General features: G+C 45.5%; 1 protein-coding gene across 1 annotated transcript in view; it reads left to right on the top strand.

Annotated features, from left to right (window-relative positions):
- The window catches only part of CHRNA9 (cholinergic receptor nicotinic alpha 9 subunit), a 31,541-nt gene extending 28,927 nt beyond the window's left edge, over window positions 1–2,614 (top strand). The window contains exon 4 of the mRNA XM_078678969.1: window positions 2,018–2,614. Coding sequence (XP_078535095.1) covers window positions 2,018–2,610 — 593 coding nt within the window. The 3' untranslated portion in view covers window positions 2,611–2,614. The remainder of the gene's footprint in view (window positions 1–2,017) is intronic.
- The last annotated feature ends 16,776 nt before the right edge of the window (window positions 2,615–19,390 follow it).

Raw genomic sequence — 19,390 nt, 5'->3', positions numbered from 1 at the left:
GGAATATTTGCATGTTTTATTAGAAGTGGACACCATCTTATTAAAACAAGCAATGGAGTCCTCAAAGTTAAGCACTTCAACATTCTGAAAACAGTGGGAGACTCAGGGCAAGAGCCGGTTGAAAGATGGGATGGAAAGACAGTGCACGGTGTGTACCAAGCTATAAGTCGTAATGAAAGAAAACTGTCCCCAACACATAGTATAATGTAATATATAGCTTCTACTTTCTTATACAGAAGTTAAAACAGAAAAAAAACATTTATGATAGCCTTTGTGCCACCCCAGATCTTGCCTGGGTTTCTTTTACAGACCTATGAACATGTCTTGTAAGCAGGCACAATTGCATGACCGTTGATTGACATTACCTTCCAATATTATGCAAACTTTGGACAGCCTAATCATGTTCCTAGGCTGGCCAGCTTAGACTTTTACTACATCACATCTTATTTCTATAATTCACGTGGTTTTTGTAAACAAGGGATGTTGCAACCAACCAAACCTTCTTTTATATTTTTTCTGAATAGTACTTACTTTATCCATAACTGTAAGAAATATGGATTTTGGTTGAGAGGGTGAAACCCTTCTTATGCAGCAACCACAATTCTTACATGGATAAAGTCACAAGCAAACCCCAAATTAACTTGTGGTCAACCCTCTAGTAGCTTGGCCCAGAGCAATCAGGCTTAACTTAGCGACAAAATTTAAAGCATGTTTGCAGCACTTCAAACAGTAATAAAGTGAGAACACCGCACAAAAAGAGTCCCACACCAAACTGGAAAAATGAGTACATTTTAATAAATAAAACAAGATCAAAACAACAAAAATCCAATCAGTAGAACTGGGGATATATTTCAGTGAAGATAGCACCAATAAGCACAACGTGCCATCTGTGGTTAAGTGGTTGCGCTAGACTGGGACAAAGTCACAAGTTCCGGTGAACTGTGATGAAGTGCAGGCCGGCTGCAGGGAACCAGTTAGGCCAGCTGAACAAGAGTATTGTAAGTAATGGTTGCAGAGCGATGCAGTCTTTGTGTTCAGTTACACTGGCCTGTGTCAAGAAACTGTTGATATGGAGCTTGCTGGTAAAGCCATGGTGCTCGTGAGGACTTGGGTCGATCTACAATGCGTGGAGCTGGTCCGGTTATCCCAGTCGAGATATATCGCGCTGGGTTGGGCTGGCAGAGACTTGAGGCGATGCATGGTCCGCGTCGGAACTGCGGGGAGCTACAGGCCCTACCCTGGGGTGACTTGTATGTTTGAAAAGTGAAGGTTTAGGCCTGACCCTATTTTTTGGGGAAAAGGCTCCCTTGAACTAATGAGCTGATGAGCTCTAGCTGATGGACCTGTGCCCAGTGAGCAGTACAAAGGCCTAAGAAGTCTTTGGGCAGCATTTCTAGCACCCCCAAACGATGTGTTGCTCTCTACTGAAGAAGGACAACTATCCTAAAACGCACATCTAGAGATACACTGTAGTGACCGCACCAACAAGGGTGAAAAATTAAAAATTGTCACTGAAGTAACTGTTATATGTGTGTGTGTGTCTCTGTGTGTCTCTCTGTGTGTGTGCATGTGTGTGTGTGTGTGTGTATATATATATATAATATGTAGTCGATGGGCTGCAATAATAACATCAAACAATATTGTCAAATTTGAGAAAAGATGACTTATGTACATACTGAAAGCAATTAAAAATAGCTCAAAACATGAATCTCATAATCGGTTACCTAATTAATTTCATTCATCAAACCTATTACAATATGATCTAACGTATACAGATGATATTGCCTTCAACATATAGACTGATGTTTTGAAATTCCTAGACTGGCAACCTGTGTGGTACAAACAATAAACCTCAAATGTAATTTTCTATCTATGCATATTGCTTCAAAAGGTACAGGGTGGCAGCACAATATGACCAAGTTTAAAAAGGATATATCTCATTGATTGCAATATATTGATTTCGTTTTGTTAGGGTCCCTACAAATTACCAGTACTTTTCTCTGTTTACGTTTCACAGGTAAATATTACATAGCAACCATGACAATGATCACCGCATCCACTGCGCTCACCATTATTATCATGAACATCCACCACTGTGGGGCAGAAGCTAAACCTGTCCCCCAGTGGGCCCGGGTGGTGATACTGGACTACATGTCGAAGATCTTCTTCGTGTATGATGTGGGTGAGAATTGTACTGGCCCGCCAAGCAGAAGAGAGCATGAGTGCAATCTGAACAGCGATGGCTCTAAACCTTACGAAAAAGCCTCCAATGGGCATGATTCCTACAAAGGCGCGAAGAGGCAACTGCCCAAAAATGAAGACTGTGTCTGCGATATTGTCATCCAGAAGGAGCAAAATGGACATCTGGATGGGATTCCTGGGGCACTGGGTGGAAGCCTAGAAAGAGTCGATGCTTACTGCTGCCCGCATTATGAAATATTAACAAGGAATATTGAGTATATCACAAATTGCTTTAGGGAACACAGAGCAACCACAATCAAAGGAATTGAGTGGAAAAAGGTGGCCAAGGTGATGGATAGGTTTTTCATGTGGGTGTTTTTCCTAATGGTATTTTTTATGAGTCTTTTGATCATTGCGAAGGCCGTCTAATGCCCTTTGACTGACTGTAGTAGGATTTTGTTTCTGTTCAGCTCAATAAAGCTCTAAGCGTCCTCAGCTCTTCTCATTATTGTGGCGCTGGCTAGTTTTATGGGAAGCCTATAAAGAAAGTGTAATGATGGGAATACTCATTGTGTGTGTGAAGGCATGGGTGCCCATTCAAGAGCTTCTAAAAGTTACAAAGTGGGATGTTGACATTGATAAAGCAGCAACTACTTAAGAGTTTAGACCCACGTGTAACTGCAGATTATCTGCATGTTGAACAGAGCAAATTATCGTAGGTAGAACAGAATGAAGTTTACTCTAAAGGCCTCTAAGCTTTTTGCAATTTGGTGTGTTCTGCAGGTACTTGGGTACAGGTGCCAAATAAACAGCTGGAGAGCAAGTTTATCCGGAAGCAGCTTAAGAAGTGAGTACAGCAGCATCTTCGAACAGCAATTTAATTTGTGAATGAGGATCAGAAAAGTTGGGCAATTTAGTTGGAAAGAAAAATAATAAAACTAGCTTTTAGCTACTCAAGTCAGCACTCCAAGGCATGTTAAAGTTAGGGGGTCACGCTAGCTAATCCATTGTTGTATGTCCTTCTCTGGACATATTGCCACATTGACGCTGAATTGTAGCTCTCGTGATTAGACAGGGCTGTTGCATGATATAAAAGTTGGTACCCGACACCATCTCTTTCAGATGTTAAACTGGATTTTATCATGTAAGTCATCAGAGCAAAGGGTGATGAGTAGAGACTGTTTCAGATAGTCAATTGTCTGTTCGTTTGACACATGCTAGGTTACACCGCTCCGCACAAGACTCCTAGTCCCCCCCACACCATCTCAACCCCACGAGATACTCCGATGTCATTCACACAATCCACACTAGCCCCCATATGGCCCAACACACTCTTTCCCTGATTCGCTGTGACAGAGTACTCGAATACAAAAGAAATACTTTGACAATTTACATTCCAATGCCTTTGTTGTAAGGCTTCTCTTTAGTTCTTCAGATGCAGGAAAATGATGCATCACTTCCACTGACCACATCCCTGGGCCCTCCTGCCCAGAGAGCCAATCTCTGCTACTACGCAGCATCATCACCGGAAACAAGGCACAGGCACCATAGCTCTACAGTACAGTAACGCAAGCCTAACGCGCTCCAAAGGGTATATCCAAGATACATTCCCCCAGATGCATCAAGCATCCATTTTGCGATTCCTTATTAGCGAAAAATAAGGAATCGCTAATAAGGAATAGCAAAATGCTATGCAAGAAGAAATCACTTTAAAAATAGCGATTTCTTAAAATTCCTTAATTACGACTCGCAAATTGCGAGTCGCAATTAAGGAATACCTCCCCATTCATTCCTATGGGCCTAGAGGCCCATAGGAATGAATGGGAAGACATTCTCAATTTGCGAATCGCAATTAGCGAATCACAAAATGAGAATGCGATTTCAAGGGTGCAGGGGTGTCCAAAGGACACCCTGTGCACCCCTGAAATTGATCTGTGCACATATGTTGTGCACACACATGCCCTTAGGGCATGTGTGTGCGCAACATGAAACTTTGAAAAATGCACTTTATTGCATTTTTCAAAGGTTTTGCAAATTACCATGAAGTTGAACTTCATGGTAATTTGCAAGCCCTATAAGCGAAATCGCTATTTTTTAAACTTTCATGTATTGCATTTAAGGAATCTCAATTTGAGATTCCTTAAATGCAAGTAATCGCAATTCAGCGAATTATTAATTTGCGATTTTTGCATTTGGGATGATGCATCCCAAATGCAAAAATACCGGACGCAAAGGGGCAGATTCTGAGAATCTGCCCCTTTGCGAGCGGTTTTTAGCTTCATGCATCTGGGCCATTGAGCCAACGTGCTTGAAAGAATTGGTGCCTACTGGCCCTTCTCAGTGCACTGTTCCTCAAAAAATCCATGATATCTTTCCTAGTCTGGTTAATCCATGCCTTGTACACAAATACGGGAAAAGTGCACTTCAGTTCAATGTAGATTCTTCCTCTCAACATAATCTGACCAGCCTCGGTGACATTAGTTTCCATGCACCTGCAGCCACGCATGCTGATTGTTGACTGGCTCTCTCAGGAATATCTGGGAACCCTAAAGTACATTCATGAATAATCTGAATACAATGTATTCTCCATTCACCCACACGAATCCTCCAATTATTCATATTTAATGTAAATAATTGTGAAAAACGTCATCTTCTCCTGCTCTTCACCAACCTTTCAATGCTGTTTTCGAAGCTGTTCACCCACTCTTACCCTAGAGCTCTGTATAGTGATGCGCCCCATCTCAAAGTGAGGACCACACTTCGCAAATGCCCGAAATGAAACAATAAAGTAGGATCAGAGGCGGAGACAGCCAATCCGACCACAGCACCTAAACAAGCATTTACAATGCAACGGTCTCGCCTTTGCGAAAGTTAGAGCTATTGGCATTGTAAATGACAAAATTTTTATTTATGTGTTGGTTTTGAAAACAGATAAATAAATGGCATTGTCATTTACAATGTCAATAGCTTAATCTCTCCCAAATGCGATACCTATTGCATTTGCACCCACTCACACATCCACAGAGAGCCCCCCCACACACACACACACAGCCTCACACACACACACACACACCCACACAGAGAGCCACACACACACACAGAGCCCCATACACACACAGAGCCCCATACACACACACGCGCACACACACACAGAGCTCTTATCGCAAGCGCCCCGGTAACTGTTAAACTATCCGCAAACTTTCTTTTTCACAATTTCGAGATTACATATTTTCTTCTAATTAAGCTTCCAATTCCAGTTTTTGCACATGCAGGTCCGTCCTGTTTAAAACTTGAAGAATTTGAACAGACCAGACAGTGTAGAAATCGAAATATCGGCCATGATGTATCAAAGGATTGTACCCATTCTGTGTCTATAGGAAAATGTGTTAGCACATAGAAGTCACTGCTTGGTAATACCAGTCACAGAGGCCATTTCTCTGTTATTCCCCATTTCCATTGGGTAAACATAGAAATGGCAGGAATGATTGCCTGGATAAATAAAGTCACCATGTAGTAAGGGTATTTCTTCTAGGTGGGATTGTAACAGATTCTAGCAGCACACTTGTATTATGGGGGCTCCCAAGCCCTCTATAGCAGGCCCTAGAGGAACAGGGTCAGGTTACTAACCCTGGACTCTCAACATTAGACATCAGTGCTCTCAGGGGCTAGTCTAACCTGCTCAATTGAAGCAAACCAAGACTACAACACCCAGAATGCTTTAGGTTAACTATGAAAGCCCTCGGCAAGAAACACAGTCGTTGGTGAAATATATGGAATTGTTCGCCGGACTGACGGGTGCTGCTGCTGAAATATCGTATTTAAAAGAAGGGGGATTTTTTTTTGGTGCCTTTCTAGCGCAGGCACTTACTGGTTATTCTTAAATGGATTTTGCTAATACAGACAGGCATTTTATTTTCTCTGAATGAGATATGAGCAGGCTGTTTGCCATTCCGTTGGAGGATTTTTGAAAAGTGCTCTGCGCTCGTGCAACTTAATTAATTTTTAGACTACTTTTTAGCGTAACCTGTTTTCTGATGGTTAGGAAATGTTATGATTGTGTATCGCTGTATATAGATTTTTGATGATTTTATGAAGCGTCTGGTTACTATTGTTCTTTTATGATTGTTGTTAAATAATCGAATAAAGAGATATGATGATGAAGGTATTCGTCAGATTCACTACTGTACCAATATTTATTTTCTTTATTTATTTGAAGCTGTACATAGTCAGTACTTTTAGCAGGCAGGTAGTCAGTCTTCAGTCCTGAGTACCTGCACTTCTTTAATTTGAAATGAAGAGTTCCTGCACTTCTCAGCACTGCAGAAATACATCTAATGGAAGGTACTCAGGTACTTTAGATAGTGAGTACCTGCACTTCTATATTTCCATTTGACCCACTGAATATAGTGCACACCACATTTGGGTGACACCTGAGCCTTTTCAGGTTGACAGAATGAAAAACACAGTATGGACACAGCGCACCTTGTTATGAATCGATAATAGGAGATTGCATTATGCGAGTGTGCATAAAGACAGCATATAGACTAGCGCTAGGACACTGGTATGCAAGAGAGGGGTGTAACTCGTCAAAAAAGGCAGGACTGTAGCCATTAGAAGCAGCATGGTAATGTGCTCATTGGGAGAGATGTTAAGATAAACCCCCAAGACTGCAGTCAGAGAGCCTAAAAATATTTCACTACAAGGGGGTGGGGGTGAGAGGGGTGGGGGGTCGCATGAAGAGGGCCCAGCAACGAAGCTGCAAAGCCAGGTTTTCAGGATAACCACTGCATATGAATTTGTGTTGTGTGATACGCTGAATATCTGGCACGGACCTAGCCCTTGTGGACCAAGGCTGGAGTCCATGACAGTTATAAGAGAGATGAAGTAATGACGGCGGGCGCGCGCACATGGCTTTGTAGCTGGGCCCCTTGACCCCAGCTTCACTTTTGGAGAAACAAAAAGCACCCCTGACATCCCGAGGCGCCTAGAGACTCTTGGGTAGCCAGCACTAATCAATCAATAAACCGCCCCCCCCTTCATTACTGCAAAGGCCCAGGTGTTAATTTTAAACATCCTGGAACAATCATGAACACATCATCTCCTGTAATGAGGTACGGTAAGGTAAGGAGTACTTTATTTAGAAAATCAAGTCCATTAAAGTGCAAAGTGTAAGTGAAAGGTACACGAAGAGAAAGTCAGCAAGACACTACACACATTTAGCCACGTTTGTTAAAAAGTAAAAAGCTTATGTTTGAAATGTGTCTTCAAAAATGTACCCTTTAATGGTTAATTGCAGTGCCTTAAAAAAGTGAGGGTATAACATAACATGATGGTCAGTGCAATTTCGTGATCTCCTTTAAAGAATTACAGCCCACTGACTTTTGGTTAGAGCATGTAATATTCTGCAAACCTCCACAGTGGCTGCCTGTCTCGCAGGACACCTTTAGCCTGTCCAGTTTTTCATTTTTTTTGTTTCTTTTTACTCATAGCACTTTGCACTCTGGGACTTAGTTTTGATTTTCCTATGTAAAACAAGCACTGGCAATGCCCATAGGTCAGGCTTATAAATGCAGTCAAGCCAAACCTAAAAATCCATATACCTTAATAACCACCATTCTCCCATCGGCCCCATGCTGCCAGAGGAACGAAAGTAAAGTAAATTATCTAGTTACCCAAGACATTTTAATAACATTGGAACGATAGGTATGTACGTGCCCCTGTAGGTCCAAGCTCAGGCAGCTGGATATCACAGCTGTGTGGAGGCCAAGGACGTTGTTCGTACAAGCACAGAAATCCTGCTTATTCTAAACGTGTATACTTGACTCCCAATATGTGGGTGAAGCCAAAGCCACTCTTCTGGTGAGTCTCGACATAACTGTCTGACAACAGCTGCGCTAGCAAGCCGGACCATAAAAATGGAAAAAGTGTCATCCCTTTCAAACGTGTTAACTGTCCAATGGCTAAACAACACATATGGAGAGAAGCCTCAATTATTCAAACTGCAGGAGTCAATATCGTAATTATCTTTTTTACCACCAAACGTAACAGGTGCTTCGCTGCCCATTTTCAGTATGTTTAATCTCTGACGCTTCCCAATGCATCTGTACCTAAGACTTCAAGACTTCCTTATGGGTACTACAATGGAAAAATATGCAGGTCTCAAAAGCTAAAGAGCAGCAATATGTTATACCCACGGGTGAAGAATAATAGTCGATGCTGCCCTAAAGCATATCCAAAGTTCACAATCACACAATTTTTATTTAAAAGTGGAAGCCGGATACAGTAGATGGAAATACACACAAGTAGCCACTAAGAGAAAATATCGCAATAAATTGGACCGAATGCTCCCACGAGGTTTGAAAGAAATATGTGGGATAAAATATAAGCAACATTTGAATGTTGAAGTTTGCAGCTTTTTCACGCAAGGGTAGAACGCTAACCACAAAAAGGTAAACAGTGTTATTTCTAGGGATAAAGGAAAAGCTCAAACAGGGGGAAAACATGCATACTTACTTAAGAGTTGGGTGACTAAGAGGGAGGGGTGGTAGAATTTCTCAGATCACTACAAGAAGAAAAACGCATGTCTAAAACTTAAGTCACACTGTGCAGCATAGGTGCTGAACTTCCCCGGCATTCATTACCGTTAACAACTTACTACGAATATATGATTTTTCAACGATTTCAAGTTCCACGCATGGCATAACCACGCGAATTTTACATCGCAAGTGGCTTTACCACGCTGGAATTTACAACGAAGGATTGTACCACGTCTTACCTGCACGTCTTTCTCCAGCAGCCCTTACTTCCATCTACCATGGAAACAAGCGTCAAAACACGTCTTCCAAAATAAATAAAGGACTTCTTTTTTGACGTACACTGCATGTCTTTGGGGGAGGCTCTTTCCTTTTACTTCATTAATACCACAGAGCGTTTTTTTTAAAAATCTAACTCGCTCCTTAATTGTTGTTATTTTTTGGGGGGAGACCCCCCCAGCCCCCCTAGCCCCTCTCCCAACCCTCCCCCAGCACGACTGGACGGAATACCACGTCTCCCCCCAACCCACGCTGAACGTACTTTCGTGGTATAGACGGTCGTGGAAGGCACCCACGTTGAAAAAACGTTTGCGTGGTAAGTGTACCGTGGTAAACGTTATGCGTGGGGATGCCTTCGTAGTAAATGATGTTTCCCCTTACTACGACAACACCAAGACATATCAATGGCGTTCACACACCAGCAGGTCATGAAAGGCAAAGCAAATAGCGGGAAAAGCATGACAGCTAACGCCTGGTGCCCATTCGAGTGACGTTCATCTTTGCACGGTCAGCTCCCCTCACCATCTTCTTCAACATCTCGTAATTTTACAACGCCGGGAAGCACCTAAGCTTCAGACTGAAGGAAGGGGCGGGGCAAAGTAGCTGCCACAATACCTGCCACCAGTATCTGCAGGCATAAGAAGTAACCGATCATCCCTCCCAATAATAATCAGTCTTGGAGCCCTGACAGGATGCCCGTCGCGCTTGCTGATAAAATATTCCATCCCTCTATTTAACGGTCACCTCCCCTCACCTGCAAAATGTAGAGAGCTTCGGTACGGGAAAGGCTGTGCGTGAGCGCCGCCTGTCTTATAAAGCCTTGCGCCGGGCGGGTCCCACCGCTGACGTCGTACTCCGCCGAATGTTCCCGAGCAAGGGAGCGGGGGCATATGACAGAGCCGGGAGTAGGGGACACCGGGGAGGAGCGGGAGACAACAGGTGGGGGAAAACTGACAGGAGGTGTGCGACCACCGGGGTCTCAAAAGGACAACAAGCCGTGAGCGTGCACGCTCCCGAACTTCCGGTTTCGGAAACACTCCCGAACTTCCGGTTTCGGGATGTGCACGCTCACGGCTGTCCTGGGGCGGGACTTATGTCTTTCGGAGAAGCCAGCGCCCACGGAGTAGATGGCCCAGAGGACCGGTGGCAGCAGAAGGAGTGGCGGCTGAGGCCACTGATGCGTAAGTGGGGCTTAGGGGCTTGGCACGTGTGTGTGTGTGTGTGCGCGCGCGTGTGTGTATGTGTGTGTGTGTCTGCGTGTGTGTGTGTGTCTGCGTGTGTGTGTCTGCGCGTGTGTGTGTGTCTGCGTGCATGTGTGTGTGTGAGTGCCTTCAGAAGCGCGTCCACAGACCCTGGTCGGCTCGTGCACCGCTCTGTACTCCCTTGCGAGCTTACTCGGCGACAATAGTTCTCGTTGCCGAGACCTAAAAAGTACAGACCGACGAGCTGCAATAGCGGGCAGTGCCAACTAATAATTAACAATTGTGCAGGGAACAGGTTAGGTTTTCAGGAAACTCCAGCACTTTCAACTCTGAGCAACCACATCAGTTCGCAATACAGTAAAAGAAAATATGACAACCAACTTTTCAGGACTTCAAATGACAATTTAGAGTAAAGCAAGAGACCACAATGACATCCACGAAATGTCCCATATTGAATTTAAGGTCGGTGCACTAATCCAGGCAACTTCACATTGTTTCTCACCAGGACATAGCATACCACATGCTTCTGACTCCTGTTTAATGCCATCAGCAAACGTCAAATGGGAGGAAGAATTGATCTGTCTTGTTTTCAAGTCTAGAACTACCCTCTCATCCTTACCAAGTTATTTTTCCTTTAACTCATCGGGTGTAAATGGGGAAATGTTCTAGTGCCTCCTGCAGAGGCACTTCATGCCAAGGAACACATTCAGGTCCTCGAAAATTCGAGGCCATGAGACACAGGGCCCATCCGCATTGCATGGGCAGGGGCTGTGGAGAGCATCACTGCCTGGCCTCCACACATCCCCTTCAGCAGTGTGGAGGGGCAAACCACTGCCCCTTATTCCATACTCCCAACTTCCACCAGCCCTTCTGCCAACATCTTCTGCCTGCTCACAGCACATGGAAAATAGTATCAGCTTTTTGCTTGCAATCAGGAAAAAACTGCATGCAGAAGAACCTCTCTTGTTCGCTTGGATGCTGCTTTGCTTGGTTGCTGAAGTTAATATGAGCGTTGTGAGCAGCACCTGCACACCTTAAATTACATAAATGTGTGATTTAGGATCTTACATGATTATAAATGGAACACTATCTTCTCCATATCTGCCTTTCCTCTTTGAGGTTCAACACGCTCAGAGTTCAGCTCGGCTGGACATTGGAGCACATCCACTTTGCTGATGAGTCTTCTCAAATGCCCCAGGTAGATGCTTGACAATATCTGAGTGACTGATGCATTGGTCTTCCTTTCACAAAAAGATCACCCTCTGCAAAGATGACAACCTTTTAACAGATACCAATTGAGATAGAGTGAGAAAAGGTTTAGCTCAGGAATCTGACCAAGTGGTATACAAAGTAGATGGTATGGTGCCAGAATATTACAAATGCCTACACATAAATGAAAATAAAGCTAAACACTTCTTAGAGTGACGAAATACCAAAGATCCTCATCTAAGATTCACCATGACTATGAGTCGAAGGTATCTATTGTTTCTTGATCTCAAAATCACATATGGAGTGGGGGCAAACTTCTTATTACTGTATACTAAACTAACAGGCCGGAACTCCCTGCTAAGCTTAACAGTCACCATCATGAAACATTAAATGAAACGTTTCTTTCTCAACAATTGAGAATACACAGAATAAATTGATCTGACTAACCTAGTTATGATGAGTTTGCAGATATTTTGAGTATGCAATTAAAAAACTGGGATTATCACTGTTAGGAAGCTGGTCTAGTCCGCTTTCTATGGCCATGCTTTGCCATCACATGACCTGCCTGCTGGATATTTAAGATTGGCCCTGCCCATGAACCAGTGCTTGGTATCTTGTAGTATTGGGTTCCAGGTTCTGGGCTGTTGTTTCTGAATCCCGCTTTGTTGGGTTCACGGGCTCGTGTTCCCTTTCTAGTTTTTTCCCTCTTTTTGGTTCTAAGCTCATGGTGCTTTCATCCGATCCCTGCCCCTTTTATTTTTGTATCTCCTTTACTTAACTTTGGACCTTGTCCTTGGAACTCGTTTTGCTGTTCGTTTTGGATCGTCGAGGGACTGCTGGGGCCCCAGCCCCCTCGGACACTTACCTGGGAAAGAAGCGCGGCGCATTGGGACGTCTCCGGAGACACCACAGGATCATCTCGGAAGACGCTGCATGGAGACCGAGTAGCGCGCTCGGCTTCCGCATCTAGTGTATCCAGTCCTCATCGTTATGGGCTGCTTGGTCGTTTTCCGACGCGCTGAAGACACAGACGAGTGCGCTTAGTGCCGGAAGCGGTGTTTTGTTTTGTTCGTGTCCTACTCGTCCCTGGCCCCTATATTTAGCATAAGTATTGTCTCTAGGGGTGTATTATGCCCTTATCAAGGCGTTTTCCCCCTAGAAGCCCGTTTTTTGTAAGTCCCTGGGAAAGGAGTGCTTTATCGGAAACTCCCCTGGACCAAGAAGCACCTTTTGCAGAAACTTTGTTCTTCCTGCTACCAGGACCTCCCGAAGCCGATCCTGTCTTGCAAACAAGTAAGGAGGTCGTGTATTATATATGGCAGAGTGTGGTTATGGAAAAGGAGGGAGGCTGTTAAGTAGGAATTGGGGATACTGAAGTAATTGTGTGTATTACTCCTTAGGTACAGAAGCGTGGAGGTGGTGGCAAGTTTTGGTCTGCAGTCCAGGTTGGGGTGAAGCCTTCTGACGTCTCTTTCCCTTGTTTTGTTTTCCCACCCCCTGTCCGGGGCTCCGGTGTTGTCTCATGGTTATATTTCTTATGAGTGACATTTGAGTCAGGGTAGTGGATTGGGCCATTCTACGTTCCTGCAGTGTTTGGGCCGGTGGAATCCAACAGAATACCAAGCCCACGAATATTAACACTGCCTGGACGAGTATGGATGAGGATGCGGGCGGAGGTCATAGCGTACCTACTATGCAGGATGTAATGGGGGCGTTAACAGCATTACAGGCTCAGGTACAGGATTTACGGCAGGGAAATGCAGGACTGGAACAGGAGCTTGGGGCAGTGAGGGCGAGAGAACAGGCACGAGACAGGGGACCGGGTCCTATCATACAACCAGCAACTTTTCAGTATGGAGGAGGGACGGGACAGGGTTCAGGAGGAGGAGCTCCTATCGCTGTTACGGTTACATCACCTGTTCCTGTTCCCTTAGCCCCCCCGAAGAGGTTTACAGGAGATAGCGATAAGTTCGGGACTTTTATGAACCAATGTCAGCTGCATTTTATGTGCAGGCCGAACGCCTTTCCAGATGATGCAGCCAAGGTGGCTTTTACTATATCATATTTGGCTGGCACCGCTGCTCAGTGGTCGATCCCCCTTGTGGACAGTGATGACCGCGTTTTGTATGACTACTCAATATTCAAAGAGTTAATGAGAGGACTGTTTGCTAAGCATGCTTTTATGCAGGCTAGCGATGCTGAACTCTTAAAGCTGAGACAGGGCAGACAGGATTTGTTAACGTATGTATCTACCTTTAACAGATTGGTGTCAGAGACTCACTGGCCAATGGCCAAGAGGACATCCTTGTTTTATCAGGGTCTTTGTGAAGAACTTAAAGACGTGGTATCGCAGGTAGTAGATCCTCCAGACGACTGTACCGCTTTTATCGATCTAGTGGTAAAATTAAATCATAGGTTGTCTGAGAGGCGTGGGGAACGAAATCGTTTTCAAGTGTCCAGGGGGAGTTATGTGAAATCTGAAGTAAAACCCCCTGTCGACCATAGGGTTGCTACTGAACCTATGGAGATAGGCGGAGTGAGAGGCCCATTAACCATGGAAGAGAAGAAAAGAAGGAGGGATCAGAATTTATGCTTGTACTGTGGGAAAGGTGGTCACTTTGCAAGAGAGTGCCCTGTAAAACCTTCTGGTGCGGCGTTGAACAAGAGGGTAGCATGTATACATGTGGACAGTCGTCCAGCCTCTAGGGAAGGAGTTGGGGGAACGTATGATGTCCTGGGTGTGGTGGATCGGGTGCCTAGGCATTTTTTTATTCCTGCTCATCTTTTGCTCTCCGTAGGTAACCGAGTTCCTGTGTCAGTCTTGCTGGATTCCGGAGCGACCGGGAACTTTATCGATATCTCTTTGGCTGAAAAGTTAGAGATACCATGTTGTTATAAGAACCAGCCAGAACCTGTGAGAGCTATCGATGGAACGGAATTAACTTCGGGGTCTATTACCCGTCAGACTGAGCCGTTGAGGTTGTTGTGTGAGAATGGTCATTCAGAATCAGTGGTGTTTGATCTCATTGATGCCCCTTCCTTTGGTCTAGTATTGGGGGTTCCATGGCTTCAGGAACATAATCCTAAGATCGATTGGGTGCAACGTTTGGTGACCTTGGATTCCACACATTGTCTCAAGCATTGCTATAAGGAGGCCAGTGAACGGGTTTCCCCATTGTCATGTGCGGTGGCTGAGGTTGGGGCTGTGCCTTTGCAGTATTCTGCCTTTCAGGGTGTTTTTGATAAGGTTCAGGCTCAGGGTCTTCCTCCACACCGGTCTTTTGATTGTAAGATCGACCTGGTACCGGGTGTTCCTTTACCTTGCTGTCGCATATATGCGCTCTCAGAACCTGAGGAGTTACATCTTAAGGGATACCTGGAGGATATGTTGTGGATGGGCTACATCCGCCCCTCCAGTTCGCCTGTGTCATCGGCGATCTTCTTCATTCCGAAGAAGGAGGGGACGTTGAGAGCCTGTGTGGATTACAGAGCTCTTAACAAGGCTACGGTGAAGAACAAGTACCCTCTTCCACTCATCGCCGTGTTGCTGGACCAGCTCCGCAAAGCAACGGTGTTTACCAAATTGGATTTGCGGGGCGCTTACCATCTTATACGTGTACGCCCCGGGGATGAGTGGAAGACGGCATTTAAGACCAAATATGGCTTGTTCGAGTATTGCGTAATGCCGTTTGGCTTATGCAATGCGCCGGCGGCCTTCCAGTTCTTCATTAATGAAGTCCTCCGTGATTATCTAGATAGAAGTGTCATCGTCTATCTAGATGACATCTTGATCTTTTCGGAGACGGGGGCTGAACACCAAGAACATGTGACACAAGTGCTACAGAAGTTACAAGATCATCATCTGTATGCCAAATTAGAAAAGTGCCAGTTCAGCACCCCTACGGTGGAGTTCTTGGGGTTTATCATTTCAGCGGAAGGTATCCAAATGGACCCCAGGAAGATACAGGCTATTGTCACCTGGCCTGTACCATCCTCTGTCAAACACATCCAGGTCCTTTTGGGTTTTGCCAATTTTTATCGGCGTTTTATATCTCACTTTTCTGATATCGTGTCTCCAATGACCAGGTTGTTGAGGAAGGGGGTTCCCTTTGTTTGGTCTGTTGAGGCTCAGGCTGCCTTCCACCTCTTGCTAGAGAAGTTCACATCAGCGCCTGTATTGGTGCATCCCGATCCTGCCCTACCGTTTTTTGTGGAAACGGATGCTTCACTGTGCGCCGTGGGTGGGGTATTGTCCCAAAGGGATGCTGTGACTGGTCATATGCACCCCATTGCCTTTTTTTCTAAGACCCTGTTACCAGCAGAGCGTAACTACACGGTAGCGGAGAGGGAGTTGTTGGTGGTGAAACTATCTTTCAAGGAATGGCGGCATTATTTATGGGGCGCTCGTCATACCATCACGATCTATACAGACCATAAAAACCTGGAGTTCTTCCGGTCTGCCCGTGCGTTAACACCTCGCCAAATGCGGTGGGTCTTATTTTTCAACGAGTATGACTTTGTCATAACATATCGACCCGCTGCACAGCAGAAGAAGTCCGATGCTCTTTCCCGGATACATGTTGTCATTAGGGATGAGGGACAAGAGAAGGAGGATAGACCTATGATCAGTGGTGAGAGGATTATAGGGAGTACGTGTACTGAGGACTTCCCTACTATAGTGAAAGATCAATTGCGTCAATTGGATTTGGCCCCTTGGTTAGCATTGCCCCAGGTTGTGGTTCATGATGGATTATTGTACCATGAGGATCGATTGTTTGTTCCCCCCGTCTTGAGGGAGATGGTTTTGCAGTGGTGTCATTCCTCTGCATTGGTAGCACATCCAGGGATGCGAAAAACAAAGGAGATGTGCTTGCGATGGTTTTGGTGGGACACATTGGCTAAGGACATTCAGAGTTATGTGGCAGCTTGCCCTGTTTGTGCCACTAGTAAGCCCACCCATTGTAAACCAGCTGGCCTGTTGCAGCCCTTAGAGGTCCCTCCTGCTCCTTGGCACACTGTTAGCATGGATTTTGTGACCGATCTTCCCTCTGTGTCAGGATATACTGCCATCCTGGTGGTGGTGGATCTATTTACTAAAATGGCGCATTTCATCCCGCTCTTCAAGATCCCTACTGCTAGAGAAATGGCCTTGGTGTTTATGTCCTCAGTAGTCAGGATCCATGGGTTACCTTCTGCGATCATATCTGACAGTCGGGGGCAGTTTGTGTCCCATTTCTGGACTGAGCTCTGCTCTGTGCTTAAGATGGAAATACGATTAACATCGGCGTATCATCCGCAGTCCGATGGTCAGACTGAGCGGACCAATCAAACCATTGAGCAGTATTTGAGGTGCCTTGTGTCATCCTTGTCCTGTGATTGGGTGGCTGCTCTTCCTATAGCGGAGTTTGCTTATAACAACAGTCTGCATTCCGCTTTGGGCATGACTCCTTTTTACTGCTCAAAGGGGTACTATCCTAGGGCGTTAGCCATCCAACCCACTGGGCATGTGCCATCCATAGATGATACATGTAGGAGGTTGAGCGATATATGGGGTGTAGCACGGGAACATTTGCAGGAGGCAAAGGTCAACATGAAGGCCCAGGCTGACAAACATCGAGTCCCTGCACCATCCTATCAGGTGGGAGATCAGGTGTGGTTGGCCTCACGTAATCTTAGGCTGCAGGGGTCTCGTAAGTTACAACCTCGGTATGTGGGCCCGTTCTCTATTGTGCAGGTGATTAACGCCGTGGCTATGAAGCTTGAGTTGCCTGATGATTATAAGGTCCATCCTGTGTTTCATACGTCTCTGTTGAAACCATACGTTCCTTCTGCTCAGGTTTTGCCACCACCTCCACCCGTGTTAGTTGATGGGGAGGCGGAATTTGAGGTTCAGGCTATTTTAGACTCCAGACGTAGGAGGGGTCGCCTTTTCTATCTTGTTGATTGGAAGGGTTATGCCCCTGAGGATCGGACATGGGAGCCGGCTGGAGGGGTCCATGCGCCTCGGTTGGTCCGTGTGTTCCATAGACAGCATCCCTCTAAGCCCCGCCCTGTGGGGAGGATTGTAAGGGGGGGTACTGTTAGGAACCTGGTCTAGTCCGCTTTCTATGGCCATGCTTTGCCATCACATGACCTGCCTGCTGGATATTTAAGATTGGCCCTGCCCATGAACCAGTGCTTGGTATCTTGTAGTATTGGGTTCCAGGTTCTGGGCTGTTGTTTCTGAATCCCGCTTTGTTGGGTTCACGGGCTCGTGTTCCCTTTCTAGTTTTTTCCCTCTTTTTGGTTCTAAGCTCATGGTGCTTTCATCCGATCCCTGCCCTTTTTATTTTTGTATCTCCTTTACTTAACTTTGGACCTTGTCCTTAGAACTCGTTTTGCTGTTCGTTTTGGATCGTCGAGGGACTGCTGGGGCTCCAGCCCCCTCGGACACTTACCTGGGAAAGAAGCGCGGCGCATTGGGACGTCTCCGGAGACACAACAGGATCATCTCGGAAGACGCTGCATGGAGACCGAGTAGCACGCTCGGCTTCTGCATCTAGTGTATCCAGTCCTCATCGTTATGGGCTGCTTGGTCGTTTTCCGACGCGCTGAAGACACAGACGAGCGCGGTTAGTGCCGGAAGCGGTGTTTTGTTTTGTTCGTGTCCTACTCGTCCCTGGCCCCTATCTTTAGCATAAGTATTGTCTCTAGGGGGGGTTTTATGCCCTTAGCAAGGCTTTTTCCCCCTAGAAGCCCGTTTTTTGTAAGTCCCTGGGAAAGGAGTGCTTTGTCGGAAACTCCCCTGGACCAAGAAGCACCTTTTGCAGAAACTTTGTTCTTCCTGCTACCAGGACCTCCCGAAGCCGATCCTGTCTTGCAAACAAGTAAGGAGGTCGTGTATTATATATGGCAGAGTGTGGTTATGGAAAAGGAGGGAGGCTGTTAAGTAGGAATTGGGGATCCTGAAGTAATTGTGTGTATTACTCCTTAGGTACAGAAGCGTGGAGGTGGTGGCAAGTTTTGGTCTGCAGTCCAGGTTGGGGTGAAGCCTTCTGACGTCTCTTTCCCTTGTTTTGTTTTCCCACCCCCTGTCCTGGGCTCCGGTGTTGTCTCATGGTTAAATCTTATGAGTGACATTTGAGTCAGGGTAGTGGATTGGGCCATACTACGTTCCTGCAGTGTTTGGGCCGGTGGAATCCAACAATCACAAGAGAACCATGAAAATAGCACAGCAGAGACTGAAGAACAACAGCAGAGACTGCATACTGAAGACCTATGAAAATTCCAGTGATAATCGTTTGACTGGTATTACCACTTATTCGACACTGTCTAATAAATTAAAACAGTCCATTATAAAATAATGTCATATCCTTACAACTATTGACCAACAATAACAACATACATTATGGGATCTCCCCAAATCAAAAGGACACTACCCATGTTCTCAAACTACTTCATAAAAATCTTTTGCTCAACAATTGTAATAGTTCCAATGTCAGCTGCATGTTATTATGTCCATGGGGACTAAAGTACAGAGGGATGCCCACAAGGAAAATCGGGCCTAGGACTCTAGAACATAAGTCCTGCATGAAGTGTGGCAATCTAGCCGCTAAACTAGTCACTTCAAAGTGAAGCAGCATGTAGCCAGGGCTGGACTGACTACCGGGCAGTTTGGAATGCTGCCGAGCTGGGGGCTCATTTCACTGCGGTGGGGGCTGATTTCGTCCATGGAGACCTGCGTATGATTCGAAATAATGAAAGCAAAACGAATTTCGTTTAGTACACGCAGGTCCACATCAACGAAATCAGCCCCCAGCTCAGCAGCATTCCAAACTGCCCGGTAGCCAGTCCGGCCCTGCATGTAGCCAACCATTTAAAATGGACAGTATTAGAAAAATGGCCGGCATTAGCCATAACAACTTGAAACATAATTTACTTTTGAAGGAACAAGAATGGATCTATAGGATGGTCACCAACAAAGTGGAATAAAATGATGTGATTGCG

Source organism: Lissotriton helveticus, chromosome 2_2 (assembly GCF_964261635.1).
Source record: "Lissotriton helveticus chromosome 2_2, aLisHel1.1, whole genome shotgun sequence".
Lineage (NCBI taxonomy): Eukaryota > Metazoa > Chordata > Amphibia > Caudata > Salamandridae > Lissotriton > Lissotriton helveticus.
The sequence above is the reverse complement of the archived record's forward strand: the minus strand, read 5'-3'. Positions and strand labels throughout refer to the sequence as shown.